General features: G+C 38.0%; 1 protein-coding gene across 2 annotated transcripts in view; it reads right to left on the bottom strand.

Moving 5' to 3' along the window:
* Positions 1 to 23352, bottom strand: part of DENND1B (DENN domain containing 1B) — a 250487-nt gene that overhangs the window by 134586 nt on the left and 92549 nt on the right. For both annotated transcript variants that reach the window (XM_032770891.2, XM_032770892.2), the window contains exons 4-5: positions 9159 to 9208; positions 99 to 218 (exon numbers count right to left, since the gene is read on the bottom strand). In XM_032770891.2, coding sequence (XP_032626782.1) covers positions 99 to 218; positions 9159 to 9208 — 170 coding nt within the window. The remainder of the gene's footprint in view (positions 1 to 98; positions 219 to 9158; positions 9209 to 23352) is intronic.

Genomic DNA, 23352 nt, shown 5'->3' with positions numbered 1-23352 from the left:
AAAAAAGTCTCTATGCATTTTAAAGCACAACAAAATATTACCCTAAAAATAACAAGTCCATGGAGTAAGAAACTCCAGTTTTAGTTATACTCACTCACCTTACAATACAGAGGCAGACTTTGCCTCCTGATGTTAACCGGCAAAATCCAAACTTTTGTTTACTTTCAATGTCTGTAAGCACAAAGGTAAAGTGCTGTCCTACTTGATTTTGGGACACCCTAAAAAAAATTAAAAACAGATTGTAAAATGGCTAAATCATATATGACAGTACACTGGGGAAAAAACAGTTTTAAAATTTTAAAATATTTAATTCAGTTAGCAGCATGGACAATACTTTTTCTAGGAAAAAAGCCAGTATTTTAAACTATGGAAAATGAGAACACAGTGATAAGTTTTCACAAATCCTGTAATCAAAAGTAAGCAAGTTTTGATCCTAATCTTCAAGGTGCTCAATGGCTTAGGTCTAGGATACCTAAAAGATCACATAACACTCCAAGATGAGGACTGATCCACCATGCCACACTTCAGGCACAGTGGAACATTCTACCACAAGGGTAAAGCTTGTCTGTGCAGGAGACGGCGCTTTCTAATTTATTACAAACACACACACGTTAAAGTAATGTTCGGATTGCAAAGTCAAGCACTCAAAAGTCACCAAGTGCCTGTGAAAAAAAATACTGTGAGATAATTGAATTAAAGACGGTATCATAATGCATACACACAAGGAGGGAGAGTTAAGGTTGCAGAGCAGTAACCCTCCCCAAGCTTCTCATTTCTCTCATCCCAAAAGTCCTTGCCCAAGTCTTTTTGCTCAGCAAGTCCCAGTCTCCACCCCAGGTTCCCATTCCTGTCAGCCCCACACCCATCTCAGGCTCCTTGTCCCAATCTACTCCTTTACATAACAAAAGTAACATCCTGGGGAGACAAGGTGGGTGAGGTAATATATTTTATTGGACCAACTTCTGTTGGTGAGAGAGACAAGCTTTCGAGCTTCTTCAGATCTGGGAAAAACTTACTCAGAGTTGGTCCAACAAAAGATATTACCTGACTCACCTTGTCTCTCTAATATCCTGGGACTGACACGACTAAAACAACACTGCACTCAATGAGTCACATCTGTCACATGTGGTTTGTTCCCTCTCAGAAGCCTGTCTGCAACTATGGAATGAACTCCCACAAGAACAAAGGACCATTACAAGCTTTACCACCTTCCACTCCAAGTGCAAGACACACTTCTTTAACCTGCCTTCTGCCATATAAACACATAGTAGCACACACATTTAAGGAGAGTAGGGGGGCACTACACTGCACACACAATTCTCTGCCTGTGGAGAAGATGAGAGAAAGAATGAACTACATTCAATGAATGTTAGTCACATTGTCAAATGTGAAGGTGCTCAGATTCTACAGCGCCAACACCATATAAAAAAACATATAGAACAAGCAACATGTCAGGGTTGACATTCATAACAAATTGGTCCTCCAAAGGACCAATTTGATTAGGACCTATCTGCACATAAATTGGCTCTACTGAAACATGAGCCCTATTTGAGTATGTGGGTAAATAATCAACTACTTGTCTTTACTTTCAAGGGCCTTTTTCACAGTTAGAACCTCTAATCTGGTATATAGCTGTCAATCCCTGCCTCTGCTCTGTCAACAACATCAACTTGCATTGCCTATCAGTTAACTTTTCCAGTGAACAGCTCTGAGCTTTCTCCTGCACCTTGCCCCTTTGCATCAGAGGATGTCCCTATAAAAATCTGCACTAGAATATTTTCTTTCAAATCTCTCCCTGAACTCACAGCTGCTTTGATACACATAATTCACTCAGCAATGGCTGGTCTGTAGTTACACACTGATCACAGTATATTTAGCATAATCATCTCATTTACCTTTGTTTTCTCTATTTGCTTATTGTATCCTATTGTCCAAAGTCTTATACTTCAAATTGAATCATTTGAGGGAAGAAATTGTCTTTTTGTTGCATATATATAGAATGCCTAGCACAGTGGGGTTCCAGCCACTAGGCAATATAAATAAATCAAATTAATAATTTCTCTTTCTATCCATGGCTATGTGTTTCTAATGTACTGCTTCAGTAGGAGGTTACATTGAAGGACCACCTCAGCATCTTTGATCCACCATACTATCTACACTTGTCTGAGACCAACAGAGCTTTATGCTGGAGATAAGACATTCTCAGCAGCGAGCCACTATCTCTGGAAATTGCTTCCCAAAGAAGAACACTTACGCACGAACCTAGCACATTCAGAAAAAAAGTGCAAGAAGTACAGACCCCTTCATCCATCCTTCCCCAAATGATAAAGCCTCTGATGCTGTAATAAAAACTGTGCAAGCAAACCTTCAAGCCTATGGGGGCTCTATTTGCTTCTGTGTGGCTGCACATAGACACAAGTGTCCCCCAACCTGGATCAGATTGCAGGATCGAAGCCTAATCTATAGTATTAATTCCTGGGTTCCTATCTGACTAAAGAGAGCTTGAAGTTTTCTCATTTTATTTAGAACACAGGCTGATCCACTTGAAGCCTCATAAATTTCTGAGATACTATGGTGATAGGAGTTTTCTGAATATAAATAATAATTCAACCTAACCATATACTGTAAAATTTATGAAAATTCAGCAAATGTTGCCAATACAAACAACTGTTGACACTTCCAATTCATGTACCTACTGTATACATTATGCTGTGATAAATTCTCTGAAAAAGTGCTTTTGAGTGATGTCGTTTAAATCCAATTAGTTTAATATATTCAGCTTCTTTGGACCCAGGTCTCTCTCACAAAAATCCTTAACAGTCGTTTCTGCAATTACCAGAGAACAAGATAGATAGCTGCTGCACGCTTTCCTCATGGTGAAAATTCCCCTCAGATCGTTGTGACATATAAATGATTACATACAGTTCCACATTTCATTATAGAGCACAGAATTAATTAGTCTAGCTCTAGTTGAAAAAATATTTTGCAAAGTGTTGGTCAAAAGCAGATAATTTTAACTGAATGCAGTCCACTCTTCTTGAATAAAATGAACAGATGCAAATTGTTACATATTCTGTTACTGATCTTTTACTCACTCTCTCATTCCTCTTTTCTGCCTTCCTTTTTATAGGAAATTCCCACATTAAAAAAATAGTTAACAGAGTTAAGGTTGCTAAAATGTATTTTTCAATCAACATAAAAACTGAAAGAAACCAAATTGAACAGGATAAGGTGATTCCATCATTCATTTGATAATTTATCCACATATATATGTTCAGTCTGCACAAAATAACTAAATGATCCATTTGGATCACAACCTTAATTCTAACTTTTCCTTGACCAAATTAGTTACTTGACAAAAAAAGTCTTAACACAAAATGTAATAGAATAGCCATTTTCAATAGATATATAGAATACATATCTTATACAACACAAGGATTAAACAACAATCTAACATTTCTTTTCCATATCCCTGAAAACTTATATAATCTTCCATTCTAACAAAGATCATCTATGTATAAGCAAATATGGACTGAAACTTTAATAAACATTGTCTTTAGTAATAAAGTATGCAGTAACAGACTAGCTAACTACTATATATTATGGTCACAGCTAAAATTGTACATTGATCTGGAATGAGTGAAGTATAGAGGGAATGCTGTGTATAGCGGAATCACTTTAACTTAACATTTCCTTTATTTTCAGTGTTTGCCTGGATTGAAAATGCACTTTCATTACTTACTTCTAAAGCTAAGTTTTCTGTATGTGATAAATTACATAGGTACTTTTGTGAGGACTGTAGATCCAGTGACCTCCCACATCCACTCACTACCATGCTTTCAGATCACACCTGGGCTGCTGCACCTAGCAATTCCCCTAGACACATCAACAAAAACAGCATCAACCAGGAGCAGGAGAGTGAAAGTGACATCATCCCACCATTTTCACTTGTTGATCCTACTTGTCACTGGAGAAATGCTATGCACAGGAGCCCAAGTGTGATCCAAAAGCATGGGAGTGATCCTCCATTCCTAGATTTCTTCCTTCTCCTCATGTACCAGCAGGGGTAGTAGGACTCTGGCACATAATGCATCCCAAGTGACACAGCAAGAGCAGCAGGTGAAATTAATGAGGTATATCAATGTCACTTCACTACTCTGTGTGATACTTCTGGGAATGTGCTACTTGCAAGCACACATTTACTGTACTCTTTTCTTCTGGGAGGTGCTCTGCAGAAGGATCACAAGCTGAAGGGGAAAAAAGAGAAACAGAAGGTAAGAAGAAAGGATTAGAGGGCAGAGATAAATGAAAGGAGACGATATTCAAAGCAGAAAGAGGACTGAGTAGTCTAGGGGTTACATACTGCAGTTTGGGACTGAATTTGATCCTACACACCCTGGGCAACAAATACCATGAAGGTAGCCACAGGAGAGATGACACAGCTTGCATGGCACTTTAGTGACCCTCTGACCAATTAAAGGGATCTGCAGTCATGGATTCTATAGGGAGCCACAGCTGAGACTCTTTGGCTGGAGGGAGGATAACCATGATGAACACAAGTTGACACAGAAAATGGGGAATGTGAGGCCCCTGAAGAAATAGGAGAGACAGAAAGACAGACACCAGTTACAGGCAACGAACACAAAGACATGGAGAAGGAGGAGAAACAGAACTGATTAGTTTAATTTGGTTGAGGAAAGAAGGAAGAAGTTGTGTTAGAGTTGTTTTGGCAAACAATACAAAAGAAATGCAGAAACAGCCTGTACCCTGAATGGTAGAATCCCTCCGCCCCATATGAAAAGGAGAGAAGAAGGGAATCCTCATGATAAACAGATGTGAAATTAGCCACCCATTAATAGTACCAAAGGAGCTATTACAACTATTATACAACTGAGCATCATTTATTAAAGTCTGAAATTATTTATTTACACACCAGACCTAGAACTCCTAGCGCCAACTGAATAAACTCATAAGAACTTATACATATGGGTTTGACTTTTTCTCTTAAGAAAAAATCAACCACAATCATCACTAATGAAATTCAAGGTCTGAATTAAATCACCCATAGTACAGAAATTGAAATTAAAAACTAAAATCCTGATGTGCACTTTATACAACTGTGTCCTCTTTTGGTTTGCTTTTCAGTCTTTTTTATTGTACCGTGGCTAAATTAAGTATTGATCACAGATTTTTAGCCTCCACTCATATTAGAAGGAATAATGTCTTAATTATTTACCACATCTGCCCTGTTTCCTCTATCCTTACTTATGTGTTGTTTTTTTGGTTGTTTTTTTTTTTTTTTTTTTTTTTTTTTTTAATATTCTGGGACCAAAACAGCCACAACAGTGCATAGCATTTTTTTTTTTTTTTTTTTTTTTAAGTTTTCATCCCAAAAGAGCATTCTACACAAAAACAAATCAATTAAAGAAACAAAACGTATGTTATCAGAAGACCCTGGCTGTAGCAGAATTGATGCAGTTCCACTGCAAAGTGAAGTGAGACAGATTCTGGACCACGTAACCAGCCCCAGCACACAGAAATTTTACATAGTGAGGTGATGAAATAGCCGGGCAAGGGCACTGGGTGCCTAACTACGGTCATCCACTGGCCATTCCTCAACCATGCAAGAGTTGGAAGTAAGAGTACCTGGGGCTACTGCAGCCTCAAGCTGCCGCAGAGTTGCCCTACTGATGCTTAGTGGACTGATGAAGACTCTGCACCCACACCTCTCCCTCCACACAGATCTTCCCTTGAAGTCTGGGGTATCCAGAAGCTGTGTACTAAGTGTAAGATTTGGCCCAAAGACAACAGCCCAGCACTTTTGAGCAACTGGATAACAACAATCTGGTGTATACATGTACTGCACTCATGTTTGACACATGACATACACAAATGAGATATTTCATGCATCTACGCAAACTCCTTTTGTTATCTGAGCCATGGAGTTCCCAATGCTAGTGACCAAGCAAAATGCCACATTTGCAAACATGTTTAGAAATTCCCTAACTCCACCTACCGGGCGTGCTGAATCCGAAAGCTCTATTTCCTGCTTCTGCCTATGTGGGTGAGTGGAAGACCTTAGCAACAGCCCTGTGTTTACCCTTCTCCTGGGCTCAGGAAGGAGGTATCAAATGTTTCTGTGGGAAGCTACTGCCACTGGCTCAAAAATGTAGTCTTCTATCACCTTCTTCCCTCAAGACTAGCACCTCTGAGGCACATTTAGTTACACTGGCCTACACAGTAAAAGTTCATGGGATGATCTCAAAACAAAACATCTTCAAAACAATGACCTTTCTTTGAGGTGACTAGGTCAGTATGTAAAAGTTTACAATGTGGAGTTTCTGTCCAGGAAAACAACATTAAATAGTAAATACAAAAATGTTACATGAAAAGAACATTAAGATTGCAGAACTCAACCTTTTATGGGCTTTCCCAGGGTTTTCATCAAGTATCTGAGAGCCTCACACACCTTAAATAATTTATCTTCACATCACTACTAATAGGCTGACAAATATTATCACCATTTTACAAATCCCAAACTGAGGAACAAAGAGTAAGTTCAAGATCATATAGGAAACCTGTGGCAGAGGCAGAAATAGAACCCACATCGGATAGATCCCAGACGACTACCTTTATCTTCCCTCTCTTGCAGGCTCTTATCTCTTTTGTGACAAATCAGATGACTAGTATGGAGAATAGGGCAAGATGTTCTGGACCCAGCTCAATTCACTACATAGTTTTGCCTTATTCACTGTCCAGTTTGTGCACAGAATTAGGAAGGTGTCCTGTGGAAAGATGTAATATGTGATCACACAATTAAGACTTCATCATAACATGCAGGATGTGCAGGGTACCTTGTCACTTCCAGACTTCAGAGAGCTTACCTTTGTAACTTTAAAAATTATTAATCTACTTTTTTATGGATTTCCATTTTTTTAAAAAATAAAGAAGGAAGAAAGAATGAAATTCCATCATATCATACTAGCAAGTCACAGAACTCTATAATGTACAAGATAGAGAATCAATGAGACAAGAGCTCGTCTCATTTTATTCGTACCTTTCTATATCATATGTATAATGGCATAAATCCTTCAGAGCCATACCTCCTTTCATATTCTCCTTCGAGGACTGTTTTCCAGAATGCTCTAACTATAAAACCTGGGATTCCATTCTACTTTGTTATATACATAAAAAAGCACACCAATGGCACTCTGAGAGGTCACCTTTTCAATGAAAATTTTTACTAGGTTTAGATAATCATGTATGTACATTGTCAGAAGAAAGTTTGGGAGTTCCTTAGTTTTATGGTTAGAATAAACCAGCATACATGCACAAAATGAACATTTTAAATCTTTATAACTTGTCCAAATTAAACCCACCAAACCAATAATTAGCACATCTATGACCTAAAGAATATGTCCCTGCCAAATTTCAAATGTCCATTATCTTGTATTTGGGCATTACAGCCATTTTAAAAAAACAAACAACAAAATTTTCTTAGCAAAAATAAATGCTTCTTTTCCTTACTCTTGCACAGAGCACACCTACCAAATCTCAGCCCAACAGGTAAAACTTTGAGAAAACAGTAAACTGAAAAGAGCCTTTAAAATGGAAATGCTAGGTAACCTAAACTACAGACATTGCTTTGCCTGTTAATAGCTAACAATCACATAGAGCAATTTGTAGAAATCATTTATCTATTGCTACTGACTAGGTTTGTGCCACTGGATGGCAGCAACAGAACCTGACCTGCTTCTGTCATCATCAAATCTGATTTCCATGCTGCACCTTCACTATCAATTTGAAACAGATATAACTTAGATAATTTTTTCACTTCAAGGTCCAAGAGACACAGACAGGGTTTTCATCTCGAGGTCAAAAGACCAAAAACATCAAGACACTTGATCATGGCCTTGGATAGACCAAGAGACTACTTACACTTGATCTTAGCTCACAGAGCCAGTACATATTGTAAGCACAAGAATGTAAAGGCTTTAATGCATGAATACAAAACATTATCAACAGTATTGGCTGAGTCATAAAACTTGTAAAAGGGATTATGTGTTTAAGCAGTTCAAAAGCCAAACAACTCAACTGAAGCGCAACATCTAAGAGGTTAGGTGACCAAGTTTACTATCAGATAACATGTATTTGTGAGGTTCTATGTTGCATCTGGCTTCTCTTCCAAGCCCTTCTTCACTACCATATACGCATTAGTTTTCCTGTCTTCTGTTTCCTAAATTGTAACATCTCTGGGGGCCCTTCTCCTCGAATCCCTTCATGCAACTGATGCTAATACCACTGAGACCAGCGAGATCTGAAGGCTAGCTGGGTGTACATTCATTAATTGTACAAACCAAGCTTCTACTGGTAACACAATATCAACTGACTCACGGACAGACACAATGTGAATTTTCCAAACTACAAATCTACACAATTGGTTAAATTAATAATCATTAAACTCATTATCAAATATTTTGATGAAGTAAAATAAATATTTGGAGCTTATAAAAAATATCTTGTACGAACATTTCAAATGAGTAACAACAGATATGTGGAAGCCACACTACAACTGATATCAGGAAGGTGAACTACCACTTACAAACAAAGGTCTTGAATCTACCCTCAGAAAAATCCATTGCTGTCCGTGCACATTCAGTTACTGGCATGTAATTTAAGTTCTTTTAATTCTTATCTAAGATAAAACACAAATCATGGGTTATTTTTAAAACTGCACAGTGAGTTTTTATATTCTGGTATATTGCACCATTTCTTTAAAGCTGATATTGGGAGGAAACTATCTATCTTGTATCTTTATATTACACAGATGGTGTTTACAATTGGGCTGGAGGAAGTTGGGAGCCAGGATGCAGCTTTATATCAAAAGAGAATTCTTAAAATCCTAGCAAGGGTGTATTATACTGCAATATTTTTCTACTAGTGCCTAAATACATACTTGGAGAACAAAGGAAAAAATGTTTAGTGTTTATTCTTTTCGCCTCCAGGTGCAATACCAGAGGATGCAGTGCATTTTGTTTTGTTCTTATTTCTTTAAGTCTAGACTTTCAAAAAGTTATTTTCAATTTCACTAAACAGATATATAATTTAGAATACATTGAGTTAAATATTTTTAAATAAATGATCACTGTACCACAAACCTTTCAACGTCAAAGGGAAAGCAGAACTTCGGCACACTCTGCAGCATCTCCTGTAAATACAGATTGAAGAAATAATGTTAAGATTTTAAAATGACATTTTATTTAAGTATTTCTGCTATAGTGTTTGCTAGAAAAACCATTTTAAAGAAATATTTGGTTGCAAGAAATATAGCACACGTTCCTGGACTGAAATAATTGATTATTAAAAAGGAATTAAGTTTGTGCTTTGGCAGATTGCAAAGACAATGCCATAGAAGCCCCAGGAGGGAAAGGCCTGGCCTGAAGGGTATTAACACCCTTCACATCCCCACTGGGATTCCCTTCAACAAGGCCATATGGATTTTACAAGAAGCACTGCACCATATGGGTAAGCCACGTCTGCTGCTACTTGTACCACAGACTAGCCACAGGGACTTCTGACAGATCCTGGCTCAAAAATACAAATGTTGTTTCAATTAAAATGCAGGCAGAGAAAAGGGAATGAAGTTGGCAGCAGAATGAATCACTGAGAGGTATAACAACTCTATATGTGTTTCATAGTCAAATGCTGAAAAAGATGAAAATCTTCTTTTGGCACAAAGTAGAAATTTATATGGTTATCTCTTCAGTACAGCAGTAAGGCTTTCACAAGAAAACCTCATTATTAATTCATTGAAAGAAAGACCATTCCTGCAGTGTTCAGACCATCATGTAATGGATACTGTGTTTCTTTTCTGCACATTTTTATTTAAGAAGCTGTTTAGTGGCAAATAAAATGTGTTAATTAAAATATAAAAAATGTCCTAATGTTTTTAAGAAGTACAAGACCTCTCTAGAAAAATCAGAGCTAACAGATCAGCAGTCAGCAAATCTGAATAAATGTATAACACTGATCTTACAAGATCCAAAAACTGTATTTATTTTCTTGCTTCCAGCAAACCAGCTGGGAAAACAAGTCCTCTGTGAAACGTTTAAACTTAGGGGGAAGGTTGTTGATGATGAAATGTAGTTGGCTCAGTGATGTGCAGCACTTGCTTACTATACCAAACCTGCAAGCACTTCTGCACATAAAGGTACCCGTATCAGTCATCCCACTAAGTAAGTGTTTGCAGGATTGAGTGTGCAGGTTCCAAACTTCCAGCGCCAAGGGTGAGGATTTAGGTGCTTGATCCTCCGAGGTGCTGTGAACCCTCAAACCTCACTCAAGTGAAAGAATGCTGAGCACTTTGCCGGATGGGACAGCAACTACCATATACTTAAAGTCATGCAGTACACTGCACTGAATGCACACCTTACGTTAAGTATTTGCCTTGTTTTACACAGTGTAAAACACACACGGAAAAATATTAATATATTAACCAGCAAGGTCTGTATATTTTAAAACTCTGTAAACATTGCATAAGTGAAATGTTTACACCTTTTTTCAAGGATATAGTGTGTGCCCTGATAGATCACTACCTTACTACATACAGTAAGAATGAGAAAGCCTATTGTCCCTGAGTTCTGGAGCAGCTTTGGGATTTTCACTGTGTGTGATAACAGAGATAAAGAATAGGATGAAAGTAATATGCTGTGTTTTGGAGAAGGATACTAACTCTCTTGATTATGGAAAATCTCTATGTAGTAGCACATATACTATTCTCCAAAGAGACTGCTGTTCAGTCTCAGTTTTGGCTGGCAGCAAAGGGCCAATGTGGAAATTGCAGGGAATAAAACATACACACACGAACACACAAAGTAGAAAAAAAGCAATTAAAAACACTCCACAAACTAAAGAAAAAAGCAGTCCAAACTTGTAACTATTAATTTTCAAATAGATCATTCTTTCAGGCTCACAAAATTTTTTATATCTTTGACAGAAGAAAATTATAATTTTTTAAATTTTGTGTCCTCAGATAATAAAGCTCAACACAGGGACCCTGCGACCTTCAACCATTTTCACTTTTAATATACATCTTAGTATAAAACATCATTTTTGTCTTACTACGAACAATATTAATTGCTGCTTGGTGACTACAGAACTGATTTAAAATAGGGAGGGAAATGTACTTCCAATTTTCATCAAGTTTCCCACTGGAGCTTTTTTTTAAAAAAAAATAAATTACTGCACAAGGAAGGAAACAAAAGGAAGATATTAACAGAACATAAAGTACATTATGCAACATTTTTGAGACTCAGATGAACTACAGTACTTTGCCATTGCTCTGCCTCCCACCCCACCCCCACCCCAACCAGCACACACGTACATACACACACAACTTCTGCAAAACACAACCTCATCTCGCTTCCCAACTGGCAGGAGCATCCCTCAGGGGACAAGTCTTTAAACCTCTGCACTCTTTAAAATTCAACCAGCCAGCAGGTCTATAGACGGGTGTATAAACAGTATAGACAAAAAAATCCTCTCTCAGCTTATGTCAGTGACAAAGCAGCTCAGCAGTTGACTGCTTCTCCCCTGACAGTGTAAGCTGGGTTTACACAGATCAATAGATGGAAGTCCTACCTAGCTTCCAGGGCTCAGTTTTCTCCCTCAATTACAGGTGCTATTCAGATTTTAAAAATGAAGGAAAATAAGATGCATCTAAGATGCTTTCTAGGTGTCTTCTAAACACTGTTTGGGTGTATTAATTGTAAATAATCATGTTATATATGTATTCATGCATATTAAGTATTAAAACATATTTAAAATTGACACTTATTGTACAGTGACCCTTTCTCCTGAATGAAACTTGAACTCAGTTTTCTAATCGATCTTCATTTCCAGGGGCCTGCACCTAAGACATATCTGTTTGTTGGACAGAAAGACGTGTACTCATTAGAAAAAGAGCACTAATTTATATCCTCTTTCACTTTAAAGATTTAACACAAATATTTATTCTTCTCTGATGAAAAAGTTACATGAATCTTCAAACATAAGAAATATCCTTGATTCTAGCTTCTAGTGGATTATTTTCATCTATGGAACCTGTAATGCTAGATTTGGGTGCTTTCAGAAGAGTATATACTGTTTAACTTGGGAAATAAAATTATTTTGCAATGTATTACCTAATGCTAAAAGCAATAACATTGTTGCCTTTAAAAATAGAAAACTTCATATATTTGCATAAACAAATTAACTTTGTAGTTAAAACAACAGACAACTACCCTACTCTTCAGAAAACTTTCTGTATATACATATAAACATTACACTAATGGTTTTGTTAGTTATACAGGCTTCAAAAATCCCTCAACTACAAAAACGGTAGATTTATTTTCCTGAAGTATCTCACACTATGGGTGAAATTCCAATCCCCTGTGCAAAGCCCAAGTAGGAGGGGAATGGAAGTCACTTTCTCATTCCAGAGGCAAGGCATGAAGCATCTCAGCATAGTCTATTTATTTATATAATGTTGTAGCAGATATTGCACCTCCCATAAGGGTTATAGTCCAGTAATTCTTGGCAGTTCACAGTTTCACTGACCACACCGTACCATTCCTCCAGCTTTCCCACAAACATAGATCTCTATGCTTCTGTGGAGAAAGCCACTGCAGGCACCCAAAATATAAGAATGATTTTCTTTTTCTTGCTTAACTGTACATCTATCTATCTGGGTTATTAGTATACGGCATCCATCACCATGGTATATGCATCATCCAAAAAAAGTAGAGCTGAGGAATATAAGAATGATGTTTAATGCACAGGTGATGATGACCATCTGCTGTAGAAAATCTCCTGCCAACTCACAGCATTGCTTTTGAAAAATATTACTGGTCTGCTCTTTCAGTTAGATGACTGGCATCACATTCATTACTAAGGTTGTGTGTCTGTCACGGATGTCACAGAAGTCACAGATTCTGTGATTTTTCCATGATCTCCATGACTTCTGAAGCAGCCAGTGCAGCAGCAGCAGCAGTTTGGACATGGGAAGGCGCTCGGGGCTGGAGCAGTGGGTTGGGGTGCGGGACAGCACTTACCTTGGAGGGGTCCCAGAAACCAGCTGGTATGTCCCTGCACCTCCTAGGTGGAGGGACCAGGAGGCTCTGCGTGCTGCTCCTGCCTGCAGGTATTGCCCCTGAAGCTCTCATTGGCTGTGGTTCCCAGCCAATGGGAGCTGCGGAGCCAGCGCTCGTGGTGGGGGCAGCAATCTGAAGCCCCCCAGCCCTCCCTCCCACTAGGAGCTGAAGGGACATGCAGCCCATTTCTGGGGAGCTGCTGCCTGCCTCCCCCCAGCACCCGTGGTGACCCCGGACTGCCACCTGGCCCAAGTTTTAGTTAGGGGTATATAGTACAAGTCATGGACAGGTCACAGGCTGTGAATTTTTGTTTACTGCCCATGACCTGTCCATGACTTTTACTAAAAATACCTATGACTAAAATGTAGCCTTATTCATTACTAGCTAGGAAGGACAAGGCCTGAATTTTAAAAATTACAGTCATCATCAAAGAGAAGAGGATTTTCATTAACTTACACAGATCAATACTCAGAATGCAAAATCCTACTTTAATTAATCTTCATTTTGTGCAAAAAAAAATCATCAAGAGTAGATTAATCATATTTTCTTTTGGTCAGACACTAAAAGTACTAAAATGTTGTTCAATATCCCCTTCTCAACCAGAACACCACAAATGGCTAAAAATATAGAGTGAAATCCTGGCCTTATTTAAGTCAATGGCAAGACTCCTATTGACTTCATCAGAGCCAGGATTTCACTCATAATGTGTATACAATACTTTTTCATAAAGGTTTTGTAGGATACAGTCTTTGCTCACCGCAATCTTATCCTAAAAAGCAGATTTATGATCCTCTATAAACAAAGAAGTTCAAATTGTGTCATATTCTGAAAGTTGGAGTCTGAAATGCATAATGGAATTTTGATAGTTGATTTACCAACTTGAAAGGAGAGACTATTACATTAAACAATAACGCTTATATACCAGAGAAGGGTGCATACTGATGGAAAAGGTAACTTGGGAATGTACAAATTTATATTTTTCTTTACACAAAAAACACTGGCGCCTAACTATAAATGAATGAAGACTAAGGTGCCGTCTACATGGGAAAGTCATACCAATGTAGCTTAGGTGTGAATTTAAACCAATATAGTTATACCAGCAAAACCCACTATGTAAACACTCTCATTCCACTAAGAGTGCCTTTTTCCAGCTTTATGACACTTTGGAAGGAGTTTAACTACACCAGTAAAACTGACGAATTTTTCCGACATAGACAGGCCTAACACTACATCAGATTTGAGTGTGGTGAACTCACTAGAATTCTTTGTACTTGATTCTTTAAAACTATAGTAAGCATGTTACTTGGTACAGCACACTGTTTGAACTGAATAACTTTTAAAATATGTTGGGTGGGGATTTGCAGGTATACCATCAGAGAAATTTATTTATTTTTCTTTTTATAATATATGCTGCTAGTATGTACAATCTGGTGTATTTTAATGGGATGGATGAAGGTTGGGGGCAGGGATGACTGGCTTTTTAGAAGCACCTCTATCTTTCCTAGCAATGATTCTTTATGTATCCAGAACTGAACTTCATCAGAGGCAGGAAAATCCATTTTCCCATTCAGTTCAAACTTCTTTTCTTTTTAAGAAAAGGAACAGTACCATTCCAGCTGGTTCAGTGTATGATCCACAACACAAGACTGGGCCTCAAGAAAGCAAGCAGACCCTCAACTAGGTGACCACCCTAATTATAAGCAGAGGAATAGAAAAGAGAATGTATCCCTTTAGGAAAAAGGGATTAATCCTACACCAAGAGACAGGTACACTAGGTCCACTCCAGAAACATTTCAAAATTGCCCAGGGGAGAGGGAGAAATATTTTTTTTAAAAAGTAGCAACCATGACAACACCAATTATTTAACTACAGAGCTGAGATAAGATAGCCAACAATCTTCATATAACGGGTGCTCAAAATAACTAACCATCCCCGTAAACTTGCAGAGAGATAGGACATCTGCTAGGGAAATATTATCACATATAGGAGCATAAATAAAAATCAGTAACTTAGAAGTGACAGATTTTTTACATCTTCTTTCCCCACTACTCCCTCACTTATTCTATTTCATTATTTCCTTTTTCTTTCTCGCCATGTTATTTTTCCTTTTCTCATTTCTTCCTAAGGCTTTTTTTCCCCTCTATCTTTTTTTTTTTAAACTCTCTTTCATTTTCCTGTACCTCCTTTTCCCTTTTTCAAAAGGAAGCAACTCCTCTTCTCTCAATCCTTTACCTCTTACACATCCACCCCATTCTATTTTGTACCTCCTTGCTTTTTCCCATGTTGCTGAATACAGCTGCTGCTAGTTAGGTCCTGCTCTTTGTTCTCTCCTGTATTCACCTGTTTCTCTCTCTCAATTCTTCCTTGTTTCCTCCTTGTATTCCCTGTTTCTCTCTCTCTCCACTGTAAAATGCCCTGTTTGGGTGTCATTCGGGTGGTGTTTCCTTTGCTCTTCCTGCCCCTGAGCTCTTTCCCCTCTTGGAACTCCCTCATGTCTCTTTCCCTCCAACTCCCAATTTTCTCCTTTCTTGGGACCCATTCAAACTTCTTTCAACCTTTCCCCTCCCACAGCAATTCCCTTTCTTCAAAGTTCCTATCATGCTTTTTATTCCTCCTTTGACCATTAAAAAAAAACCACACTGAAGGCTGTTATTGTGCTAAGCACCTGGGCCTGATCCAGTGACATCAGTGCAATTATTCAGATACTGAAAGTTAAGCACATATTTAAGTTCTTTGCTGGATCAAGGCCAAACTTCTCACATTTGAGCCCTTCACTATTAAGGCCCTAAGAGAGTGAAATCCTGATACTGCCACATAAGACGGCCAACGCAAAGCCAGGCAGCTCAGTCCTCTCTCTGATCTCTCTCTGCTGGCTTCTCGGTCACCCCCTCTGTATGAGACACACACAGAGCAGAGAGCAGCATGAACCTAACAGAAGGAGAGCAGAGAAGAGAGAATCATAAAAAATATCCCCTAGCAGTGGAAAGATGAAGGAAGAGAGCTATTTAGCCCAACCTGACAATTCCTGCATGCAAGAGAAATGCACTGGTCAGACAACTGCACTGTTCTATGGAAGTGGGATAGTTAGGGACACTGTTAATAGTACAGAGATAAGGTCTCAGTACACCTTATCAGGTAATTCCCAGCAAAAAAACCAAACAAAAAAAACCAAACTCTTCTGTTATAGTTCAAAGACATTATCATTCACTTCTGCTAAAAATATTAGAACATTAAAAAATCCAAATTAAATCCTTGAAAGCCAGGAAATTCCAGAATTTAGATTACATGTATGGAAAAACCAAAAGGTCTGAAATCTGGAAATTCAGAGTTAAGTTTCCACATTCTGGCGCCTCTCTTTGCTTTGCAGAGCATTGGGGCACAGACTAGTTAGGGAACCAGCAGGAGGGAAGAGTCCCAGCTGCCTAGTCAAAAGGAAGACGACAGCCTCTAGTGGCACAGAGGATGCCACAAAAGAAAGCTGTCAGTACAGAGGTGGGACTGGGAAGCCAAAAGTCAGCCACAACTAACCTGCTACTGAACATACAAACAGCAGCTGCACCACTGCCAAGAAGTAATGGTAATAGTGTACCAAGTTTACTCAAAAAGCTCATACATTTTAAGATTATTTTTTAAAATGTCATTCTATGGATGGGTGGTTTATTACCGGGATCGGCAACCTTTGGCACATGGCTCGCGCCGCTTCCCACAGCCCCCATTGGCCTGGAACGGCGAACTGCAGCCAGTGGGAGCCACGATCAGCCAAACCTGCCGATGTGGCAGGTAAACAAACCGGCCCAGTCAGCCAGGGTGCTTACCCTGGTGAGCCACGTGCCAAAGGTTGCCGATCCCTGGTTTAATATATAAAACAAACAGAAAAAGGGAAACAACCTCTTGCCCATATTTTCAAATATTAGGGCACTGATTGGCATTTTTCTTTAAGTTTGGTACAGTGCTACCAAACAGTGAATGATTCGCAACCTTGTCCTTTAACAATCATCAGTGTGAATCTGGGCAAAAGATACATGAAAAAACTAAGCGATTGCTTTTTCTACAAATCCAACCCTAAAAACGGATAATTTTATCTCAAAAGGAAATGCTTTTATTGAAATAGTAATTTATTTTAAAAACAAAAAAAGAACAAGAACAGTCCACTGAAGTTTTGAGGAAAATAAAAATAACCTAATCACTCTTGCCATACCACCAAATTGTGAGTCTCTCAAAAATCTTAGTTTGTACATGGTCATTAGAGGTTTGTTAGACTTTGGAAGCTAAATTCCACAGAGACTTCGCCTACACCGAGAATGCTCCAGACCAGCCTGTCAGGGCAGAACTGCACTTGCCCTACAGTTGCTCCTCCCAATGGTCAGAAGCCGCTGTGGTACCAGGCACAGGATACTAAACCCGAGTGACTGTCTCTCCTGAGCTCTGAATGCTCTCCCTATTCAGACCAGGAATCATAAAGGAATAAACAGACAGACTAGAATGCAGGGTGGATAAAAATCAGCATTTTTTTATTTAAATCAGATTTTTTTGATAAAATGCTTTTTGAGGAAAACATCTATCTAAAGAGTTTTAATTATGATATATTATAGATGCATCCAACGAAGTGGGTATTCACCCACGAAAGCTCATGCTCCAAAACATCTGTTAGTCTATAAGGTGCCACAGGACTCTTTGTTGCTTTCACAGATCCAGACTAACACGGCTACCCCTCTGATTATAGTTCAAAGATATTTCATCATGGAATAGGGATTATAAATTCTAATTCTATAGTATGAGACAATATATTCAGGTAATGTTTAAGAAAAGTTTTGTAAATCCAATAGTTCATGGATTAGGGATCCAATCTTATGGGGTTCCAGAGGCTTCTTTATAGATTATTTAGGTTAATCTTTCTATCTACGCAGTGGGACTCAGTACTCAGACTAGAAGATACCAACAGAGATGTTTAGTTTTGCAGTTCTCAAACTGTGGATTTGTGTCTCCAGAGATAATATGTTTGATAACAGCAAAAATGTTTTTAAATAAACAAACAAATAATATACAGAGGTGAGAAATAACAGACCTCAACTCTGCTGCCCCTCTGCAAATTTGTGTACAGAGAGTCAATCCCTTACGTCTCCTAAAAGTGCAAAGCTTCAAAAAGTTCAATGAATAGAAGATTGTAGGGAGCAGAATAGATCTGGAGAAGGAGAAGAAGTCTGGAGATAAATTTGAGGAGGGAGGGACAGGCAGTTGAAACAAAAGTGAAACTGTTTGCGCAGCAAATTCCAGAAGTCTTGAGGTCTTTCCAAGTGTAGCCTTCATTGATTTGAGATCTACCATTCTTTCACTAGAAGGGAAAACGCATAATGTCAGCAGGCCGTAAAAGAGACCCAGTTTGGGAATAAGAACCATTCAAGAAATGTATGTTTGCTGATGATGTTTTAAAGAAAGTCACACCAGTGAAATGGTGGAAGTCACTTAAGCACTTGGATTCAGAGACTGTTGAAGGGATAATCTCACTTTTAATACTAGTAGCTTCTTCTGCTGGTGTAGAAAGAATATTTTTTCCTTTGGACTAATTCGTTCCAAATCAAAAAATCGTTTGGGACCTGAAAAAGCAGGAAGGTTTGTTTTTCTTTTCCAGATTATGAACAAACAGGAAAATGAAGGTGAAGATGACTAAGTTAGCTGTAGAAGCCAAATATTTTAAGTTTTTCATGTTCCCCTGGCTGACATAGATGATTTAAATTTTGGTTTTTATTTTTTTGTTTAAAAAAAACTTTTAGTTAAAAACAATTTTAACAAAAACAAACTTGATTTTTAAAAAACTTGAATGTTTAAAATCAAAAATTCATATGCTTGTTTTATTAAAATATTATATGTTTGCTGTTGAAGAAAAAAATCCAGAATACATAACACTGTTGTTATAGTTAAATAAAATAATTTAAATGTCGGTCTGGTGCTCTTCTCCTCCTAAGACAGCATGGCAAGAAAATCCTCCAAATATGAATGATTAACCTGTTGAATTGGAGATAGTTCACCTCCCACTGACTTCAAGAATATCTGCTTCAATTACCTTTGGTAAATGAAATAACCAAACAATCACTCATTTTCTGATAGAGCTGTAAAACTAATCTGAAAAGTTTTCAAAATAAATCACTTTAAAAATGTATAGTATGTACCTTCTAAAAATGAAACCTACATCTATCTCTGAGTTGTGAAGAATATGTATTAAGGTTATAACAACCAAAAAGAAGCCACTTTTACGTAGAAATCCATGATTAAATTGAGTCTTCCTGACTAAGGATTTAAATCATGATTTAAATCAAATCTACCCTGCTAGAATGCAAAGGGATGGTGAGAGGGGAGACTAGGCTAAGGGTCTGGAGCAGGGAGGAAGAAGGTGGGAGTCTGAGGTCTGGAGCCAGGGGACTGTGATGTAGGGCCTGGGGGCTGGGACAGACTAAAAGGGTCAGGGGAAGAAGAGTCTGTAATCATTAGAGTAGATTTCCCTCAGAACCGGGATTCCTGAGTGTCAGCATTGCTCTGCTGGCAGCAAATAGCTATGAAATGCACTGACAAAATGTGTGCCTCATTTCCCTCTGGTAGATGGCCCACACAGCAGCAGTAGGCTGTCATCCTTTATCAGTTACTGTTACCTCAAGCGGCTGAGGTCTGCATGGTGGAACTAAAGGTTTGAACTCTGCAGATGAACCATGGTTCCACATTTGGAATTTGTTTTTTTCCCCACTTTTTTTTTTAAATGAACCTGAAAATTACGTATAAAAAACTACATAAAAAAATGTTAAGGTTGCAGAGTTAAGCACTTAAAATTTAGGTAATGCCAAAATTAAGACGTCCTGTGTGACTGCCACCTGATTTTAACAACATTTTATAGCACTTCATTTGTTCAAAGCACAATTATCAGAGCTAGAAATTTACCCTTCTTAAACTCTGGAATTCTCATGTAATCAACTGAGTCAAACCGCTGGGGCTTTGAGAAAACAGCTCCAAATATCATGGAACTCATGATAAAACCATGAGAGTTGGCAACACTTCATTCCACAAAGGACTTCTCCACTAGAGAATGTTCAGACAGAGGTAATTAACTGTTGTAACTATTGCTGAACAAACACTAGTATGATAAAGACCACTGTGTTACTGCAGGGCTAGTATAGTAAAGTCCGAAGTCTGTCTGTTACATCATGCATCCACAAGCAACTTCTATTGTTTTTTTTTCCCCCATGATTCTGGCTTGTGAGATTCTTATTCCCTGAGCAGTATGGGAGGTCTGGGGACTGTGGGGGAAAAAAAGGGAGTACCCTTCCATCAAATGCCACTTGTATAGATTATTATGTGGACAATAATTATCTTTTAAGATAGAAAATTTCCAAGTTGCTTGCTGGTACATAAATACTCTAGGCTCTCCACTTGCTAAAAGATAATAAACATTCCTCTATTATCATCCAGTAAATGAAAAGGGGCGTCCTCACCAGTATACCGCTTCAATGACAGCATCTCTGGTTTTATTCACAAACTGATCTGAAAAGCAGTTGAAACTAAAGATAAAAAGGTAATTAGTGTCCGCAGAATGTTTCATGAAGTACAACATAAATCTAACATACATATGTAATTACAATCCTTTCACCATTCTCCACAAGCAGAGAGGGTACTAACATACAACATCACATAAGTCTAGTCAAAATTTCCCACTGTTCCTAATACAGATTGAGCTCCATTCTAGTATAGGTAGCCACAAACATTTTAAGCATTGTGTCATCTAACCTGTCTTCGAGCAGACATAATTGACGTGATCCTCAAAATACTGGTGGCAGCCACTGGCCCATCGATAAGGCGCCAGTGTCCGGACTACAGGGGTGTGATTTGCAGAGTGCACTACAGTGTTGGGCTCTAACTGTTCCATGTAGACTCTGTTGGCATGAACTAAAAAGTTACCTTATTCTCACTATCACACAGGACTACAGTAACATAAACTAGGTATCTTTTTGTTTGCCCCAGGAGGATGTACATGGAGCAGTTACAACACTTAGAGAGCTCTACAAATCACACTGGACTGGACTGCAGCATCACGTACACAAGCCTCAAGGTTCCCAGAGTTGAGACTAGTAGAGCTTAACCAGTGTTAACAAAGCAGGATTTTTGCAAAGCTCTCCTCTGTCTCTTAAGTGGTGTATATATAATAAATACACACAGAAGAGCACAAAGTTTAATTAATTAATTCCTATATGAGTATAAAGAAAGAATCTTTCTTAACTATTCTGTTTATGATGCAAAAGAGACAACAGAATCCAGCTAACTCTCCCATATCTGTATTGGTTCTGCAAAGAGTACACACAGTAAACACTTATTTTAGCCAGTAAAGGAGATATTACATTGAATACTCTCAAAAAACAGGTCGGTAATAATGTACCAATTTCACAGAGTCACTTTTCAGAGTACAAATGAACTATAAAGTAAAAGTATACTATGTTTAACAGTACAGGCCACCTGCAAAAGAAACTGAGCCACATCAGTATTCTTGATTTAACACTGATAAAACCATTTAAGAAAAGCCAGAGTGATGTACTCTGAAAATACATGGTCTAGATCTAGTAGCATAGTTTTAGTAGTAACTAATCACAATACATTTAAATAAGTTACTGTACAAGGTAGATTTTTGAAATAAGATCAGAATCTAACATTTAAAGTACTGTTTTCATCACTTCGAATATTTGAAACCACTATTTTAAATAACCCCAAACATGTTTATTTTTCTTTGTCTCAAGTTAAATGATATTTGAATTTTAGTTTTTACTTGTTAATGAGTACTAGTCTCACTTTCTAGTGAATAGTATTTTCTTTACAAATCAGATACTGGGTTTTTTCTCTGTAAATAGTATTTCTCCAATGGAGTAGATCAAGAGCTCTGAGCCTTTTGACTATGCAACCAATGAAACAACAGATTTTTGACAACCAATACAAGTTGTTTCAAGGCTTCTGTCGAGCATCACCAACACAAAGGCTGTAGTGGTAACATAATATTCATGTTGTTACAGGCAGATAGATGAGACAGATCTGGTCACAATGAAATTACAGTAATTATAAAATAAGGAAGTTTAAGTTAAAATCAACTTTTATCCAGGAACATTTCAGAAGAGAACAGGAGCAAACAAACAACATTACTAATGCAACACACAAAATTAAAGTAGCAGCTATGGGTGGGGGTTTCTAACTACTTTTTACACACAATGTAGGTCATGCATCATTTTATTATAGCATAGCATAATTACAATCATACAACTTAATTAGAACCACTAAATGAAACTCTGGTAACTGGGGAGAACCAACGTTCTTCAATGCAAAATACTGATCTCACAGTTGAAGTTGAAAAAAGGACAAAAGTGATGAAATGAAGATGAGAGGACCACCTACTGGGAATGGGAAACAAGTGGGGAAAGACATTTCATGAGCATAGTGTAAAACCTGTTACACTTTGCCCTGGTGGTAGCAGAAGCAATTAGATGACCTTACTCTTTCACTCCCCACTCCAGAATAATGGAGACACATCTATGCATCCAAGTGATGCAGAGTACTCTGTTCAATGTCCAATATCCAGAGACGTGGAGTTAATTGGAACACCCCGCAATGGATGGCCTGAAGCTGAGGGAGACAGAATCATCAATGGAGGGACAAAATACTTCAATACAATGAAGGCTAAAATGGAAAGAATGAACTGAAAAGGGAGGGAAGAGAGTGTAGCAGACGAGTAGAATGAAGGGAATAGTAAGCAGTAAACTGGAGTGGAGTGAGAGCAAAGTGTAACAGTGTCTATTAACTATTTTCGGCATTCTTGATCAAAATGAATGTCTAAAAGATTCATCATCACTGCTCCAACACTTGATCATGGACTACATTTTTCCCTCTTTGGTATGCACATTAGTGAAGGTTACAGGGTTAGGTCAAACCACTAATATAATTAAATTTTGAAGTCTGTATCTGAAGGACTGTCAAATATTAAGTTAATACTGTACTTACTTGAACAAACACAGAAGAGAACACTTTTAAAAAATGTAGTCCCTAATATTACAGCTGTATGATAAAGAAAAAGTGGCTAACATATGCATACAGTCTAGTAAAATGCACACAGTCTATTAAAATGCACATAATTTATTTGACTCAAAATGAAAACATATCTAACAAGTAATTCCATTCATCTGGCCCTTTTTTACCCTGCCTT

The sequence above is a fragment of the Chelonoidis abingdonii genome, chromosome 7, assembly GCF_003597395.2.
Source record: "Chelonoidis abingdonii isolate Lonesome George chromosome 7, CheloAbing_2.0, whole genome shotgun sequence".
Lineage (NCBI taxonomy): Eukaryota > Metazoa > Chordata > Testudines > Testudinidae > Chelonoidis > Chelonoidis abingdonii.
This window is presented reverse-complemented; position numbering and strand designations above follow the sequence as displayed.